The 15,524-nt window shown below is 35.4% G+C and overlaps 1 protein-coding gene across 1 annotated transcript in view; it reads left to right on the top strand.

Annotated features, from left to right (window-relative positions):
- Positions 1-10,807, top strand: part of LOC128638750 (IgGFc-binding protein-like) — a 30,332-nt gene extending 19,525 nt beyond the window's left edge. Inside the window, exons 11-16 of the mRNA XM_053690888.1 lie at positions 267-856; positions 1,469-2,036; positions 3,869-4,071; positions 6,408-6,773; positions 8,092-8,383; positions 10,670-10,807. Coding sequence (XP_053546863.1) covers positions 267-856; positions 1,469-2,036; positions 3,869-4,071; positions 6,408-6,773; positions 8,092-8,373 — 2,009 coding nt within the window. The 3' untranslated portion in view covers positions 8,374-8,383; positions 10,670-10,807. The remainder of the gene's footprint in view (positions 1-266; positions 857-1,468; positions 2,037-3,868; positions 4,072-6,407; positions 6,774-8,091; positions 8,384-10,669) is intronic.
- Positions 10,808-15,524: the final 4,717 nt, after the last annotated feature.

Raw genomic sequence — 15,524 nt, 5'->3', positions numbered from 1 at the left:
TGTTTATCAATTCTAGTTCTCAGGACACCCACCATCATTACAGAATTTCACAATTACCTTGGATGACTGCATTTTAGTAACCATGGTTATTCATCACTTGACCTTTTCAGCAGTGCCCTAGTTCAGTTATGTTATATGTAATACAGTATGTTCATAGCATGTCATAAGAACCAGAATTTAAGAACTCTGATTTAGGTAATGAAATAAAGACAATAATTACAGATTATTACAGTACATTACATGCATGTATCAAATTGTGTTTTCAGAACTCGAGTGCCCTCCACACAGTCACTATGAGCTGTGTGGCACCGGCTGTGCTCCTACTTGCTATGACCTATCATCTCCAAGGACATGTGAACCTTCATGCACAGAAGGATGTTACTGTAACAGTGGTTTCATTCAAAGCGGTGACGGATGCGTACCCATATCTGAATGTGGATGTCTGCACAAAGGGAATTATTATGAAAAGGGACAGAAATTGTTCATCGATGACTCTTGCACAGAGTGGTGTGAATGCAGAAACAATGGGTTGTTTGTCTGTCAGAACCTGCCCTGTAGCCCCACTGAACAATGTAGTGTTGTCAATGGATTCAGACAATGTGTGTCAGATAGGTGTTCAAAGTGTACAGTTGCAGGTGCTCATTATATTACTTTTGATGGTCAAGCTTATGACTTCCAAGGAACATGCTCTTACACATTAGTGAAAGTCGTTGCCAATAACCCTCGTCTGGTGATATTTTCTGTTATGGTGGAAAATGAGATTAACGCAGCACAATTAACTATACAAAAACGAGTAATAGTATCTGTTTATGGAAAGGAATTCTCCTTTAATCGAAAGACAGAATGGAAAGTAACAGTAAGTAGAGAATGTATTAAACATCTATAAATGTCTACAGTGTGCTAGCTATCATTATTATATGTTTTTATTGTATATATCAATAATTAGACATTGCATTATATATATATATATATATATATATATATATATATATATATATATATATATATATATATATATATATTAAAAAGTATCATTAGTTTAGTAAAGTACTCCAGATGTGTTGATGTGGCCAATCAGAGACCATTTTTAATTAAGCTTTTGCACTTATTTGAGCAATCACTTGATTTTCATGCCCCTGCTGTAATTTTCTTGTACATTTACAATAGTTTGCAAATCAGTAGTTTAGGGATACACCCAGGTATGGTGGAACCCATGCTGTTCCTCTCTTCTCTGACTAGTTAGGGACAGATGTAAATGAGCGTGCGCTCTTTGCTAGCCAATCGCTATGACGAATCTTACTGTACTGAAGTTGGATGGCAGCTTTCCAGCCTTTTTTGGGGGGGTAGCACAATTTTTACAGTAAGCTATGCCAACCAAATAATGAATATGTATTGTAATATTTTATTTCACTCTGAAGCTCTAGTATGATGACTGTTGCTTGCATCTCACCCCAATCATCTTTTGTAGGTTGGTGATGAAATTCTCAATCTTCCCCTGAACTACCCAGATGGAACAGTATGGATAAATCAAGAGGGCACTAATATAATCTTACAGACAGATTTTGGTCTAAAAGTCCTCTATGATACTCAATATAGAATCGTTGTTCAGGTTACTGGCAACTACTGGAGTAATATCAATGGACTGTGTGGTAACTATAATGACGATTTAACTGATGAGCTAATGCTTCCGAATGAGAAGGTCACCAAAAGTGTAGAAACGTTTGGCGCTGCCTGGAAAGTTCCTGTAGCAGGTGTAGCATGCAGTGATAGTTGTGGAGAAGCGTGTCCAGTCGCTGACCCCAAGAAGATAGAAGAAAGCAGCAAAGTAACAATGTGTGGATTACTCAAATCTACAAGTGGGCCGTTCAAAGGCTGCTTCTCTAAAGTTAACCCAATGCAGTACTTTAAAAATTGTATCTATGATATGAGTATTGCAGGAGATCAAAGCACTCTTTGCAGACACTTGCATGCCTATGTGTCTGTCTGCCAAGCCGCAGGTGGTGAAATCAAGTCCTGGAGAACAGACACCTTCTGCCGTAAGTGGTTTCATAAGGGGTACTATATTTTTAACAAAAAAAAAAAACCAAAATCTTCAAATTTGTATGCTAAAAGGAGGTTTTAGTTCCATATTTTGGCCAAAGTGTATCAGGTAATCTGCATGCAGACCCCATAGGTGAGACCTTTTCTAATGTATTGCACATTGAAATCTATTAGAATAGGACTCACCTATTATTATTATTATCATTTATTTGTATAGCGCCGCCAAATTCTGTAGCGCTGGCACCTATGTGGTTTGCCTGACAGATGTTCACGCTTAAGCCAAAATATGACACAAAAATTCCAATTATTCATATTAGAAAAAATGATCAGGTAACGGCTTTCTCTTGCTTTTAAAATATGGCTGACATTTGTTCTTACAGCAGCCCATAAGGATTTGAACTCAGGTTTTATTTTTCTTGTTCATATCTATTTTTGACAAATAGCTTGTGTTTGTATTTTTTTTTATGGATCGGGCATTCTTTTCTTTTCCAGTTTAAAAATAGCGCAAGCCATAGGAAAGCCCTTTGTAGGTAACCAAAATGGTCCACAGACTTGTTACTTTAGAAAATAAAATAATGAATAGGGGAAAAAAGGTACAATTTAAATTTAATTAGAAGGGTTATTTTCTGATTAACTAGATTTAGTAAGAAATATCTGTCTTACTATTAAGTCACTATTGAGGCAGAATTCAACAAGCCAAGATCCGGTTAACCATTTTCTGGCTTTTAATATCCATGAACAATGGGGCACAGTGTGATGCAGGGCATCAAGTCTTTGTATATAGAAACATTAGCATAGAGCAGTGATGGCGAACCGTGACACACCTGATGTTTTAGAACTACATTTCACATGTTGCTTGACTGGACTTCTGAAGTTAAAGGTTTGCCATCACTGGCATAGAGTAATGATGAACCCACCAATTACAAAACTGTCTCTCCTACTACTGTTAGAGCTGTACACAAGACAGAGACCCATTCCTTACATATGTAGCGACCAATCACCTTAACGGGGATTAACCCATAGCTATATGCACGCAATAGTACAAGAAGAAAATATAAATAAAAGTAAGATATAGGGGCCTATTTAACAAACATGATCCAATCAGCTAGATCGTATTGGATCGGGTTGATTTCACGCGATCTCTGTCCTCCTCCTCAGAGCAAGCGGACAAGTTATGGAGCAGCGGTCTTTAGACCACTGTTTTATAACTGGTGTTTCTGGCGAGTCTGAAGACTCGCCAGAAACATGGCCCTTCAAGCTCTGTGTTTGCATGATTATACAGGACACAAAGGGCTCTCTGTACTAAGCAGCGAAAGCTGCTCCGGAGCCCTTTTCGGGGCTTGCTTCCCGCATTGTAAGAAGCAGCTGTGATTAGATCGCTGCTTCTTACACTCTACACCACCTCTGACGTGGTGAGGGGTAATCACAGAGAGCTTGCTTGCTTTCAGTGATTGACAGTCCCTTCTCTGACACGATTGGTCATACAAGAGATGGGGCTGACATTATAAGCTCACTTGTGCGTGTAATGATACATACAGGCAATGGATCCTGTTCATCCGCTGTCTGTATTTTGTGAAGGCGAGCAGGCAACTTTCAAGTTGAGAAGCTTATCCGCTCAACCTTTAATACATGGGGCGGGGCCTAAAGAGTTGAAAGTACTGTGGACGACTGGCACTGTATTTCTCTGAAGTTTCCCATCTGTGCATTATTTTCCAATAATGTTGACATTGTGCGTAAATTGTTTTTCTGTTTATGTATCTGGAAAAATTAAGATATTATGTGTGAACTATTTCTTCATATCTCAAGCATTTCTCTCTTTTATACATAGCTCTATCTTGTGGAAAGCATAGCGGGGAATACAACTTGTGCATGCGCACTTGTGACCAGACATGTGCTCAAGTAACTGTTCCGTATAGTTGTACAATGAGATGTTTTGAAGGTTGCAGTTGCCCCAACGGAGAATATTTTGATGGAAAACAATGCGTCCCCATGGAAAAATGTGGATGTGTATATAAAGGACAGTATATGCAGGTACAATTCTGTTATGAAAAATGACTGTGAAATTATTCTTACTGAAACGGATTGGGGTCTATTTCAGGCCATTCGAGAACCAGTGTCAAGTGTCTTTCATTACTTTTCTCTGTGTTTTCAGTATCCCAGTTCCAACCAATTTGAAAACCATTAAAAAAAAATGTATTGTGTTATTTTCAAGTGGCTTTTAAATACTTACTCCAGGAATGTATTCTGACATTGGCCTAGACCTAGAGCAGCAGTATTTCATGGGCAGCAAATTTAGATGGCTAATTCTGTGTCCTATTTTCTTCACACTCTTTTGTTCTTATTTTTTTTTATTACAAATCACTGACCCTAAATTGTTTAGTGGGGGGTGCATGATTCCGGCAGAGCATGTAATAAAAAAAAAGTTTCCAATTGTCTCCTATTATCAAATTTCCTTTGCTCCCAATTTATTCTTTGTTCAAGAGATACATAGGTAGGCATTGACATCTGCAGCATTACATGGCAGGAAATAGTGATGACATCTAGTACTCTTACAAATGGTTCATTCTTGCAAAACTGCTGCCATATAGTGTCCCAGACATGCGCACTCTCCTAAGCTTACGCTCCAGCTTTTCAACAAAAGAAATCAGGAGAACAAAGAATTGTTAAAATAGAATAAAATTCAAAAGGTGTTTAAAATCACAAGCTCTATATGAATCATAAAAGAACAAATTTGGTTTTCATATCCCTTTAATTCGTGTGATTATTTCCTGCTTATATAAAATAGCTAAAAACAAAGCTCGAATCACACGCGTACACAATAACTACCATATTATAATACAACTGGTATTTTATGACTGCAGCTGCATGTTAAAGGGACATTATACACTCATTTTTTTTTCTTTGCATAAATGTTTTGTAGATGAGCTATTTATAAAGCCCATAAAGTTTTTTTTTTTAAATAAATGTATATTTTTTCTTATTTTTAAATAACATTGCTCTGATTTTCAGACTCCTAACCAAGCCCCAAAGTTTTATTTGAATACCGTCAGCTACCTTCTCCAGCTTGCTCCTGTTTGTGTAAAGGGTCTTTTCATATGCAAAAGAAGGGGGAGGGGGGGGGTGTCTTATTTCCCACTTGCAGTGGGCTTTCCAGCTACCTTTTCAACAGAGCTAAACTGAAAGCTTCTAAGTAAGTTTTTAAACCATTTTATACTGGATTTTTATATCAGTATCTGTGCATCTTATTCTTTATAGTAGTGTCTATTACATGCAGTTATATGGAAATGAGTGTATACTGTCCCTTTAATGATAAGAATGATCATAAGAAATTGACAACTGTAAACTGATAATAATGAATAAAGTGACAGAGTATACAATTAAAAAAATAAATATTTCTATTTTTCTAGATTTCTTCTATTAAAGGGACACTACCCAAAAATTTTCTTTCTTGGTTCAGATTGAGCATGAAATTTTAAGCAACTTTCTAATTTACTCCTATTATCAAATTTTCTTCATTCTCTTGGTATCTTTATTTGAAATGCAGGAATGTAAGTTTAGATGCCGGCCCATTTTTGGTGAACAACCTGGGTTGTCCTTGCTGATTGGTGGATAAATTCATCCACCAATAAAAAAGTGCTGTCCAGAGTACTGAAACCAAAAAAAAAGCTTCTTTTCAAATAATGATAGCAAGAGAACGAAGAAAAATTGATAATAGGAATAAATGAGAAAGTTTCTTAAAATTGCATGCTCTTTCTGAATTACAAAAGAAAAAATTTGGGTACAGTGTCCCTTTAAATATCAAGTACCCCATCTTTCTTTTGTTATCTTTTGTTCATGGCTTTTCATGAGGTCATAATGAGGTGGGCATAGGAGCTTGTACGCAAGCTGTGCATTATATGACTGCATTGTTACAATGTTTGTAACAATGTTTTACATATATTGCACAGAACACATGCACACTCCTGAGCATAAGTGAGTATGCTCTTAGTTTCAACAAAGGAGACTTAGAGAAAGCTGCAAACTTGATAGCAAAAGCAAACTGGATTTTTGTTGTTTAGCGCTGCGGAATCTGTTGCGGCTCTACAAATAACCGATAATAATAAATTGTAAACTGTTTCGGAATCATAATGTTTCATTTAAATTATCATCAATATCAAATAAACACAGTTACTTTGGCCTTCCAAAAAAAGTTTGCAAAATCCCCTGTGAAAAAGCTTTTATTTAGCCTGATATTGTATTTTTATCTTAATTAGTTCTCCAGTTAGAGCCCGTCAATTAGAACTAAATTGCTTTTTTCATGGCCAATAAATCTGTAAACTTTATTTAACTATATTATGCTATTGTAACATGCTACTTCTTGAATTTAGGTGGAAGAATACATTGTGTCTTCGAACTGCACCAACAAATGCACTTGTAAAACTGGCGGACTATTGTCTTGTGAAAATTATGGCTGTCATGAAAAGGAGTTCTGTTCTATAAGAAACGGGCAGCGCAGTTGCTTTGGAGGCGAAGGTCAATGTAGCGTTAGTCCCAAGAGCATAATTACAACGTTTGACGACTTTGACACACCTGTCTCAGTAACTGGACCATATGAAGTCGCCTCACTGTGTGACAAAAGTTCCCCTAATTGGTTCCGAATTGTGCATATACCTGGCCAATCATCTAAAGATCAGTCCGTATATGTCTTCTTTAAGAAAACGTATGTGTCTTCCAACACGGAGAAAAAAGCTATGGTAAGATTTGCTACAGAACACTCATCAAATAGAATGTATTCTTATTTAAACACATAAATGTGTATTCAAAGTTATTTCACCAGCTGTGGTTAAAGATGCCATTTTCATTGCCAAAATCCTACCCTAGACCAGGGGTGGTAAATCTTTTTAAGAGAGTGTGTCCACATTGGCAAAAAAAATTCTCATTACCTTTATTAAATTTAAAGACAAATTATATTAATATTAAAGTCACAATTTCTTATAATTCCATCATAAATATTTAATGTTAAAAGATTAAAATATAAATGATTAAGCACTGCAAAATGAAACCAAGCAGTATAGTAAATTTTTCAGTGGTAAATAACTGGTTAATTGTGCAAGATAAATGATTAAATTACACAGGACGCTTTATTTTAGCGTATTCTGTCGGCATTTATCGATGTGCGGCGGACATGATACGCTACATTGTATCATGTCCGCTCGCACATTAATAAATAGGCCACTTTATATGCAATTACATTTTTAGGTTTCAGATTAGCACCTTGTTTGCTGTAATTACAAAACTCATGCACCACTTACCTTGTTACTAGAATAGACACACACTGTCATTATGTTAGCAAAACCATCATTGTCATGTTGTTCATACCCAAACGCTTTTTTTATGAGTCAGATAAAACATAAAATTTTAAACAACTTTCCAGTTTAATTCTATTATCACATTTGCTTATTTATCTTGGTATCCTTTGTTGAAGGAACAGCAATTTGCTACACAAAGCTAGCTGAACACATCTGGTAGGCCGACAAGAATCATATATGGGCAGCCATCAGTCAGCAGCTAGCTCCAAGTAATGCATTGCTGCTCCTGAGCCTACCTAGGTATACTTTTCAACAAAGGATATCAAGAGAACAAAGCATATCTGATAATATGGGGCATATTTATCAAAGTGCGAGCAAACATGATACAATGTATCGTATCATGTCTGCTGCACATCGATAAATGCCGACAGCATACGCTGTCGGCAATTATCTTTACACAAGCAATTCACCAGAACTGATTGTGCAATACCGCCCCTTGCAGATTCGTATTCGATCGGGTTGATTTCTGTCTGCCGCCTTAGAGCAGGCGGACAGATTATGGAGTAGCGGTCTTTAGACCCCTGCTTCATAACTTCTGTTTCCGGTGAGCGAAACACGGGGCATCAAGCTCTGTACAGGGCTTGATAAATTGACCCCTAAGACATTACAAAAAAAGGGGCCCAAATAAAAGTTATTTTGCTACTTATAATTTTATAAAATTTTATATTAAAATCTCAAATTGTTTACTGCATTTTGTTTGCAGGTTGACGGTTCTCCTGTGGAGCTGCCAGCGTTAGCTCCCAGCGAAATCTCCGTGCACAGTTCTGAAGAGGGTGTGAGCATTGAGCAGTCAGCTGGAGTAAAGGTGTTCGTAGGTACGTCTGGCGACATGACGATAAAAGTGCCCGTGAGCTTATCCAGTCGCATGTGTGGTCCTTGCGGGAATTTTAACGGAAACAGCGCTGATGATGAGACAACAAATATGAACGAAAAAGGTTCTAAGAACATAGAAGAGATTATAAAAGACTGGAAAGCAGAAGTTTAACAAGCAAAAGGTAACTTATTTTTACATAAATACCAATTCTCTAGTACTCAGTTAGATATCAAGCCGGTGGTATTTATAACCTGAATATAGCAAGTGCGTAAAATGAACATAGATAGAAAGATTAGAGATTATTATCTATCTCAATCATCCTGACTACAGCATCTTTCATTCAGTGAATATAATTTACAGTTGGCAACTTAATACTGAGTCAGTTAGTATTAACACCAATTAACCTTTACCTTAAAGGTATAGTCTAGTCAAAATTAAACTTTCATGATTCAGATAAAGCAGCAATTTTATTCAACTTGCTAATATTCTCCTATTATCAGTTTTTCTTTGTTCTCTTGGTATCTTTATTTGAAAAAGCAAGAATGTAAGCTTAGGATCCAGCCCATTTTTGGTTCAGCACCTGGGTAGCACTTGTTGATTGGTCCCTAAATGTAGCCACTAAGCAGCAAGCGCTACCCAGGTTCTGAACCAAAAATGGGCTGGCTACTAAACTTACATTTAAATAAAGATACCAAGAGAATGAAGACAAAATGATCATAGGAGTTAATTAGAAAGTTGAACAAAATTGCTGCTTTATCTGAATTATGAAAGTTTAATTTTGACTTGACTATTGCATTAAAGGAAAATGAAACTAAAACATTTTCTTTCATGATTCAGATAGAGCTTGTGATTTTAAACAACTTTCCAATTTACTTATTATTAAATTTGCTCCATTTTCTTCCTGTTTTTTTGTTGCAAAGCATACGTGGGTAGGCTCAGGAGCAAAATTAAATAATAGAAGTAAATTGGAAAGTTTTTTAAAATTGTATTCTCCGTCTGAATCATGATAGAAAACATTTACAGAAGTTATGAATAGGGATGGGCAAATGTTTCGCAACATTCGAAAAATGAAACGAATTTTAACACATTCGTTCGTTCGAATCGAATTTAGAATGTTTACATAACATTCTAACATTCGATTTTCGAATGTTCGGTTTCGAATTTTACGATTACATTAGAAAATATTTGTTTAGAAAAATTAGAATTTTGAAACATTCAAAATGATATATTTGTATCTATTATGTATCAATTTACTAGATTCCCTACCTACCACATGGACTATTGAACTGAATAGTATTTGTTAAATAGAATGTTAAATTCAAAATTTTGAATGTGGACATTCGATATAATTATAAACATTCGAATTCGAAAGTGACAATTTTTAAGAATATTCGTTCTTATCAACATTCAGATTTATAATTCGAATTTCGGTAATAACATTCGTTCTAACATTCGAATTCGGAAATTTACACATTCGCCCATCAATAGTTATGAAGCAGCGGTCTAAAGAATTTCCAATGATTCCTTTTACCTGTTGGAGTGTTTTAAATTGTGTATAAATAGCTCCTTTACTTTGCCATTTGACATTGCTGATTTTATCTTTTATAACCACCACCTGTACTGAAAATAGGAATGCTGCAGTATTCTCTTGATAAAACTATGTAAACAAGAGGCAGCAGCAGAATTCAGCCTCTAGTGAAGGGTGGGAGAGAACCAGACCCATTTGAAAAGGTGTTTTTCAGATGATTGGAATACAATAAACTCTTATCAGCTACTTACCTGAGTACACCATCCCTCTAAACAAATAATATTTTTAATATGTTTAAATGTTGCTCTTTTATATAAATGATAGAACATGTTTGTGTACATTGTCCCTTTAAACATTTAAAATGACCATTGTAAAAAGCCAAAGTATTCTGTAAGAAACAGGCCAGGATAGGAGCACTTAAGAATACTGAATTAAATCAATTCTAAAATCATGTGCGAAAAGTTTTCCAAATGGATTGAAATAAATTTGGGGTGGAAGATCAGTGAAAGGCTAAATACTGAAGAAGACTCAGGAGTATGCACAAATCTTGAACTCTATTTGTAGCAATGTATGTTTAACAATATTATACAAGCAATCTGTAGAGGCAGCATTAGAGTGTAGCAGTAAAACTCCATTGTAAACTAGGCTAGTGCTGTATAACTAGAAGCACATTGAAATAGTGTGTTCAGTACTATTAACTGTTGACAGAGCTATGGGTGTCCCCTGCAGTCACTTAGCACTCCCTCTACAGGTTGCTTTTATTCCACCTCTTCACTCACTGCTGCAAACATGCCCAAGAGAATTGCATGCTCATGTTCTCATTGACAGGGACCAAGTTTCATCCAAAGAAACCAAATGAAAAAGTTTGTCATAATTGTAAGCTGTATCTGAATTATAAATGTTTAATTTTGACTTACATGTCCCTTTTGTATTTTGCAGGTATTCACAGGAATCATGAGCAATGTGGTGAAAGTGATAATGAAGTTCTGCTATAGTTTATGTAAAAGAAGAAAGATACAATATTTTAATATTTGAATCAACCTGTTTTAACTGCTATAAATAAAAGTAATTAATCAACTGGTTTTGTGGATTTTTTTAATTTAACAGAATAATATAAGGTTTATGAAAATTATGAGGTAATAATTAATGAATATAAAAATATATTTCATATCCTGCAGCCAGAGCGTTATCTAAGGTCTAGTCTGATGTTTAGAAAGATAAAATTCTCTGGGTACATTCACAGGGCCTGACAGAGCTAAACCAGATCACATGTGGGGAAAAAAATCAAGTAACTAATATTTCAGTTCCATAACAGATAATTTAACCTAATCAGACATGGAAAGAAAAGTGTTTGCAGTTGTCTATATATTTGTAGGAGCACTCATGGGGGTAGATTTATTAAGCAGCGGATGCTGCTTTCTACCCGCGATGCTTTCGGCTTGCCTGAAACATTGGTTAAGAAGCAGTGGTCATAAGACCGCTGCTCCTTAACTCGTCCTCCACCTTTTGACACCCCCTGCTAGCGGCCGATTGGCCGCGAATGTGCAGGGGGCGGCATTGCACAAGCATTTCACCAGAAATGCTTGTGCAATGGTAAATACCCAAATGTTGAAGAACTTTAAACTGATTCAGCATAGCTGTAAATAGCTCACGAGAAAATATCACCTGAACATCTCAAATTATTCACAACCACTGTACAGAGATCGTCTCAGTAAAGAGATTGTCTCAGGACTTGCAAGGGACTGTACATCTGGCATGTGCAGGCACAGTCATGTTATTTTCCTATTCAGTTTAAGTAAGTTCTATGAAATCTCTGCAAAAGGCAAAGCATTACCTCAGCACTGCTAATTCTGCTTGACTATTGTTTTTTTCATTTTTTTAAACTTGCAACTGTACAGCTGCTGAAGTATAACTGTTCACAGAGCACATATTCTGGTGAGCTGAGGAAGTTGTGAGGTAAAACATCTTTGTTTTTTACATAGAGATGCTCAGGTGATATTTTATTGTCAGCTTTTTGCGATTATGCTGCATCAGTTTTCAATTGATTTAGCATCTGAGTATTATGTTCCTTTAAAAGACCACTAAAGTCAAAATTAAACTTTCATGATTCAGACAGAGCACACGATTGTAAACAACTTTACAAATCACTTCCATTATGTAAATATGAACAATCTTTTTATATACACAGATTCTGAGACACCAGCTCCTACTGAGCATGTGCAAGATTCACAGAATATAATTATAATATTACTTATACCTTTGACTTGGCACACAGCATAAAGAGATGATTACAGTGCCTGGCATCCTGGAATACCATTTAGGGTTGAAAAAAGTGTGCAGTTATAGTTAAAGGGGTCATAAATTGCATTCTGTTAGATCAGTAGCGGCTGGTGAATTTGGAAGATGGTGGGGCCCTAGACCCCACCCCTTGAAATAAAGCCCCGCCCCTCAAATGGCTCCACCCATTTGACCCAGCATATCATTTTGCATCAGCATGTTTGGGTATGCATAATAAAAGATGTAACATGCAGTGTGAATGTGTATCTGTGTAATGTGCACCTGATCTACGGATATATCTGTAGAGAAAGTGAGAGCTACAAGCTATGCTGGTACTATACTGCAGACCATACATATACCCTGTTCTGATCTTGCTAATCAAGTTATATACAAAACAGCAAGCATCCTGGTAGTTGACATTCACATTACAGATCATCAAAAATATATGTTTTTTAAAAATGCACAACAAAGTTATAATATATATATATTGAAAGAAGAAGTGAAAAAGCCAAAATGGTCTTAAAAACAAAAGTCCAATTTTATTGGTCAATTTAAAAGTATTGACAGTACTCAGTGCGAAAAGTCTGACATGTTTCGGCCCACGGCCTTACTCCTAGACATAATTTTCAGGTGAAAAACCGCCAATATTTAAAAGCAGTACTGAGAATCTATTGGTTGTCATTAATTACAAACAAAAAACATATGTTAGTTTGTTCAAAAACAGAGGAAAACCTGACTAACAGAACTGTTGCACATGCATGTAATTACTCTTGGCCTATTTGGAATTCACAATGATAATTTGCGTGTAATATCAAGCAAACAAATACTTTGAATCTATATAAAGTTAATAGTGAAATAAGTGAACTATACATAAGGGCCTTTTTACATTCAATACAGACTGTTAACAAAGAATCACTGATAGTCACAAATGGAACATAAAATGCAAAAGAAGAAAAAAGTTACAATGATAAATGAAAATCAAAATATAAACATGTGGTCTTGCATAAAGGCAAGTACATCAACATGAAATCTGTGTGAACTCTTATTATATTTAACATTGTAAATTAAACTCTTCTTCATTTCCGTTCAGCATCTAATGTTGCTCGAATAGAAAAATATATCATGGAAGCTATATTTTGTAATAAGTGGGATAAACGAGGCTAATATTCCTAAATAAATTCAAAATGGAATATAAGATCAAGGCTTAACAGACAAAAGACTAAAATTAACCCAGACAAATGCTGGTATTCTAAGGATAGAGAATACTTAAAAATACCCCTAAAAATATCTGAAAAATATTTATTTTCTGTATTCTTGAAGCTTATAAATATTTGGGTTACTTAATGTTAAGAGGCCCGCTAACAGTTGGGAAACTGTGATAATATCACAATAATCCACCCTGTTGATGTTAGAGATAGATACATGGAGTTAAATGGATTAGTTGGATGGATGAACAAGAAAATAAAGGATAGTTGTTTTAATTCATTTAATCCCTTGAATAATAATCTCAATTAGAGAGAAAAAAAGTACAGACATGTGAACACACATATATATTGACCACACTTATTGTTCCAAAAAATGGAAAAAAGAGGGCATGTATTAGTGTGAGACGCTAATACACATCCCTACATGCACAAAATGTATGCTTATTAAGAGACTAATATACAGTGCCTTTGAAAAAAAAATAGATCATATATGTAAATGTGTTGACATGTGATAAGCGAGACCCTGTGATATGAGGATGCTCAATCAATTATTCCCAAAAATGTATGATGTCATTGATGGAGTTGTACCCATCAGGGATACGTGACTTCAATGTAAAAATCCAAAATGCCTCTTGTTTTAATAGGGCTTTGTTGCGATCACCACCCCTGTTATGTGCCTGTATATGATCAATGACCATCCATCTAAAAGTGTATTACTGCTATCATGTTTCCGGATGAAGTGTTTGGCCATGTCAGACACTGACTCTGATCGTTTAATATCAGATAAATGTTGTCGTATGCGTTCTCTTGCCTCCCTCGAGGTACATCCCACATATTGTTTAGGGGTACAAGTACACCAAATCAAATATACTGCAAACTTTGTGCGACAATTGACACAACTTTGTATTTTATATGTTTTATTCGTAGTTGAGGAGGAAAAAACATTTCCCTTCTGGATAAAGCTGCATGGAATGCAGGCGCTGTATCCACATTTGTACATTTCCTTGGATTGTAACCAGGAGCTTGTAGTAGTATTTCTTTTAGGTAGGGCACTTGGGGAAATTAAATTTCCTATAGTGCATCCTTTCCTATAGGAGAATCTACATCCTTTGTCAATAAAGGGAACCAATCCCTCATCTGCCTTAATTGATATTAAACGATCAGAGCCAGTGTCTGACATGGCCAAACACTTCATCCAGAAACATGATAGCAGTAATACACTTTTAGATGGATGGTCATTGATCATATACAGGCACATAACAGGGGTGGTGATCACAACAAAGCCCTATTAAAACAAGAGGCATTTTGGATTTTTACATTGAAGTCACGTATCCCTGATGGGTACAACTCCATCAATGACATCATACATTTTTGGGAATAATTGATTGAGCATCCTCATATCACAGGGTCTCGCTTATCACATGTCAACACATTCACATATATGATCTATCTATTTTTTCAAAGGCACTGTATATTAGTCTCTTAATAAGCATACATTTTGTGCATGTAGGGATGTGTATTAGCGTCTCACACTAATACATGCCCTCTTTTTTCCATTTTTTGGAACAATAAGTGTGGTCAATATATATGTGTGTTCACATGTCTGTACTTTTTTTCTCTCTAATTGAGATTATTATTCAAGGGATTAAATGAATTAAAACAACTATCCTTTATTTTCTTGTTCATCCATCCAACTAATCCATTTAACTCCATGTATCTATCTCTAACATCAACAGGGTGGATTATTGTGATATTATCACAGTTTCCCAACTGTTAGCGGGCCTCTTAACATTAAGTAACCCAAATATTTATAAGCTTCAAGAATACAGAAAATAAATATTTTCCAGATATTTTTAGGGGTATTTTTAAATATTCTCTATCCTTAGAATACCAGCATTTGTCTGGGTTAATTTTAGTCTTTTGTCTGTTAAGCCTTGATCTTATATTCCATTTTGAATTTATTTAGGAATATTAGCCTCGTTTATCCCACTTATTACAAAATATAGCTTCCATGATATCTTTTTCTATTCGAGCAACATTAGATGCTGAACGGAAATGAAGAAGAGTTTAATTTACAATGTTAAATATAATAAGAGTTCACACAGATTTCATGTTGATGTACTTGCCTTTATGCAAGACCACATGTTTATATTTTGATTTTCATTTATCATTGTAACTTTTTTCTTCTTTTGCATCTTATGTTCCATTTGTGACTATCAGTGACTCTTTATTAACAGTCTGTATTGAATGTAAAAAGGCCCTTATGTATAGTTCACTTATTTCACTATTAACTTTATATAGATTCAAAGTAT

The sequence above is a fragment of the Bombina bombina genome, chromosome 8 (assembly GCF_027579735.1).
Source record: "Bombina bombina isolate aBomBom1 chromosome 8, aBomBom1.pri, whole genome shotgun sequence".
In the NCBI taxonomy this organism is placed as follows: Eukaryota; Metazoa; Chordata; class Amphibia; order Anura; family Bombinatoridae; genus Bombina; species Bombina bombina.
The sequence above is the reverse complement of the archived record's forward strand: the minus strand, read 5'-3'. Positions and strand labels throughout refer to the sequence as shown.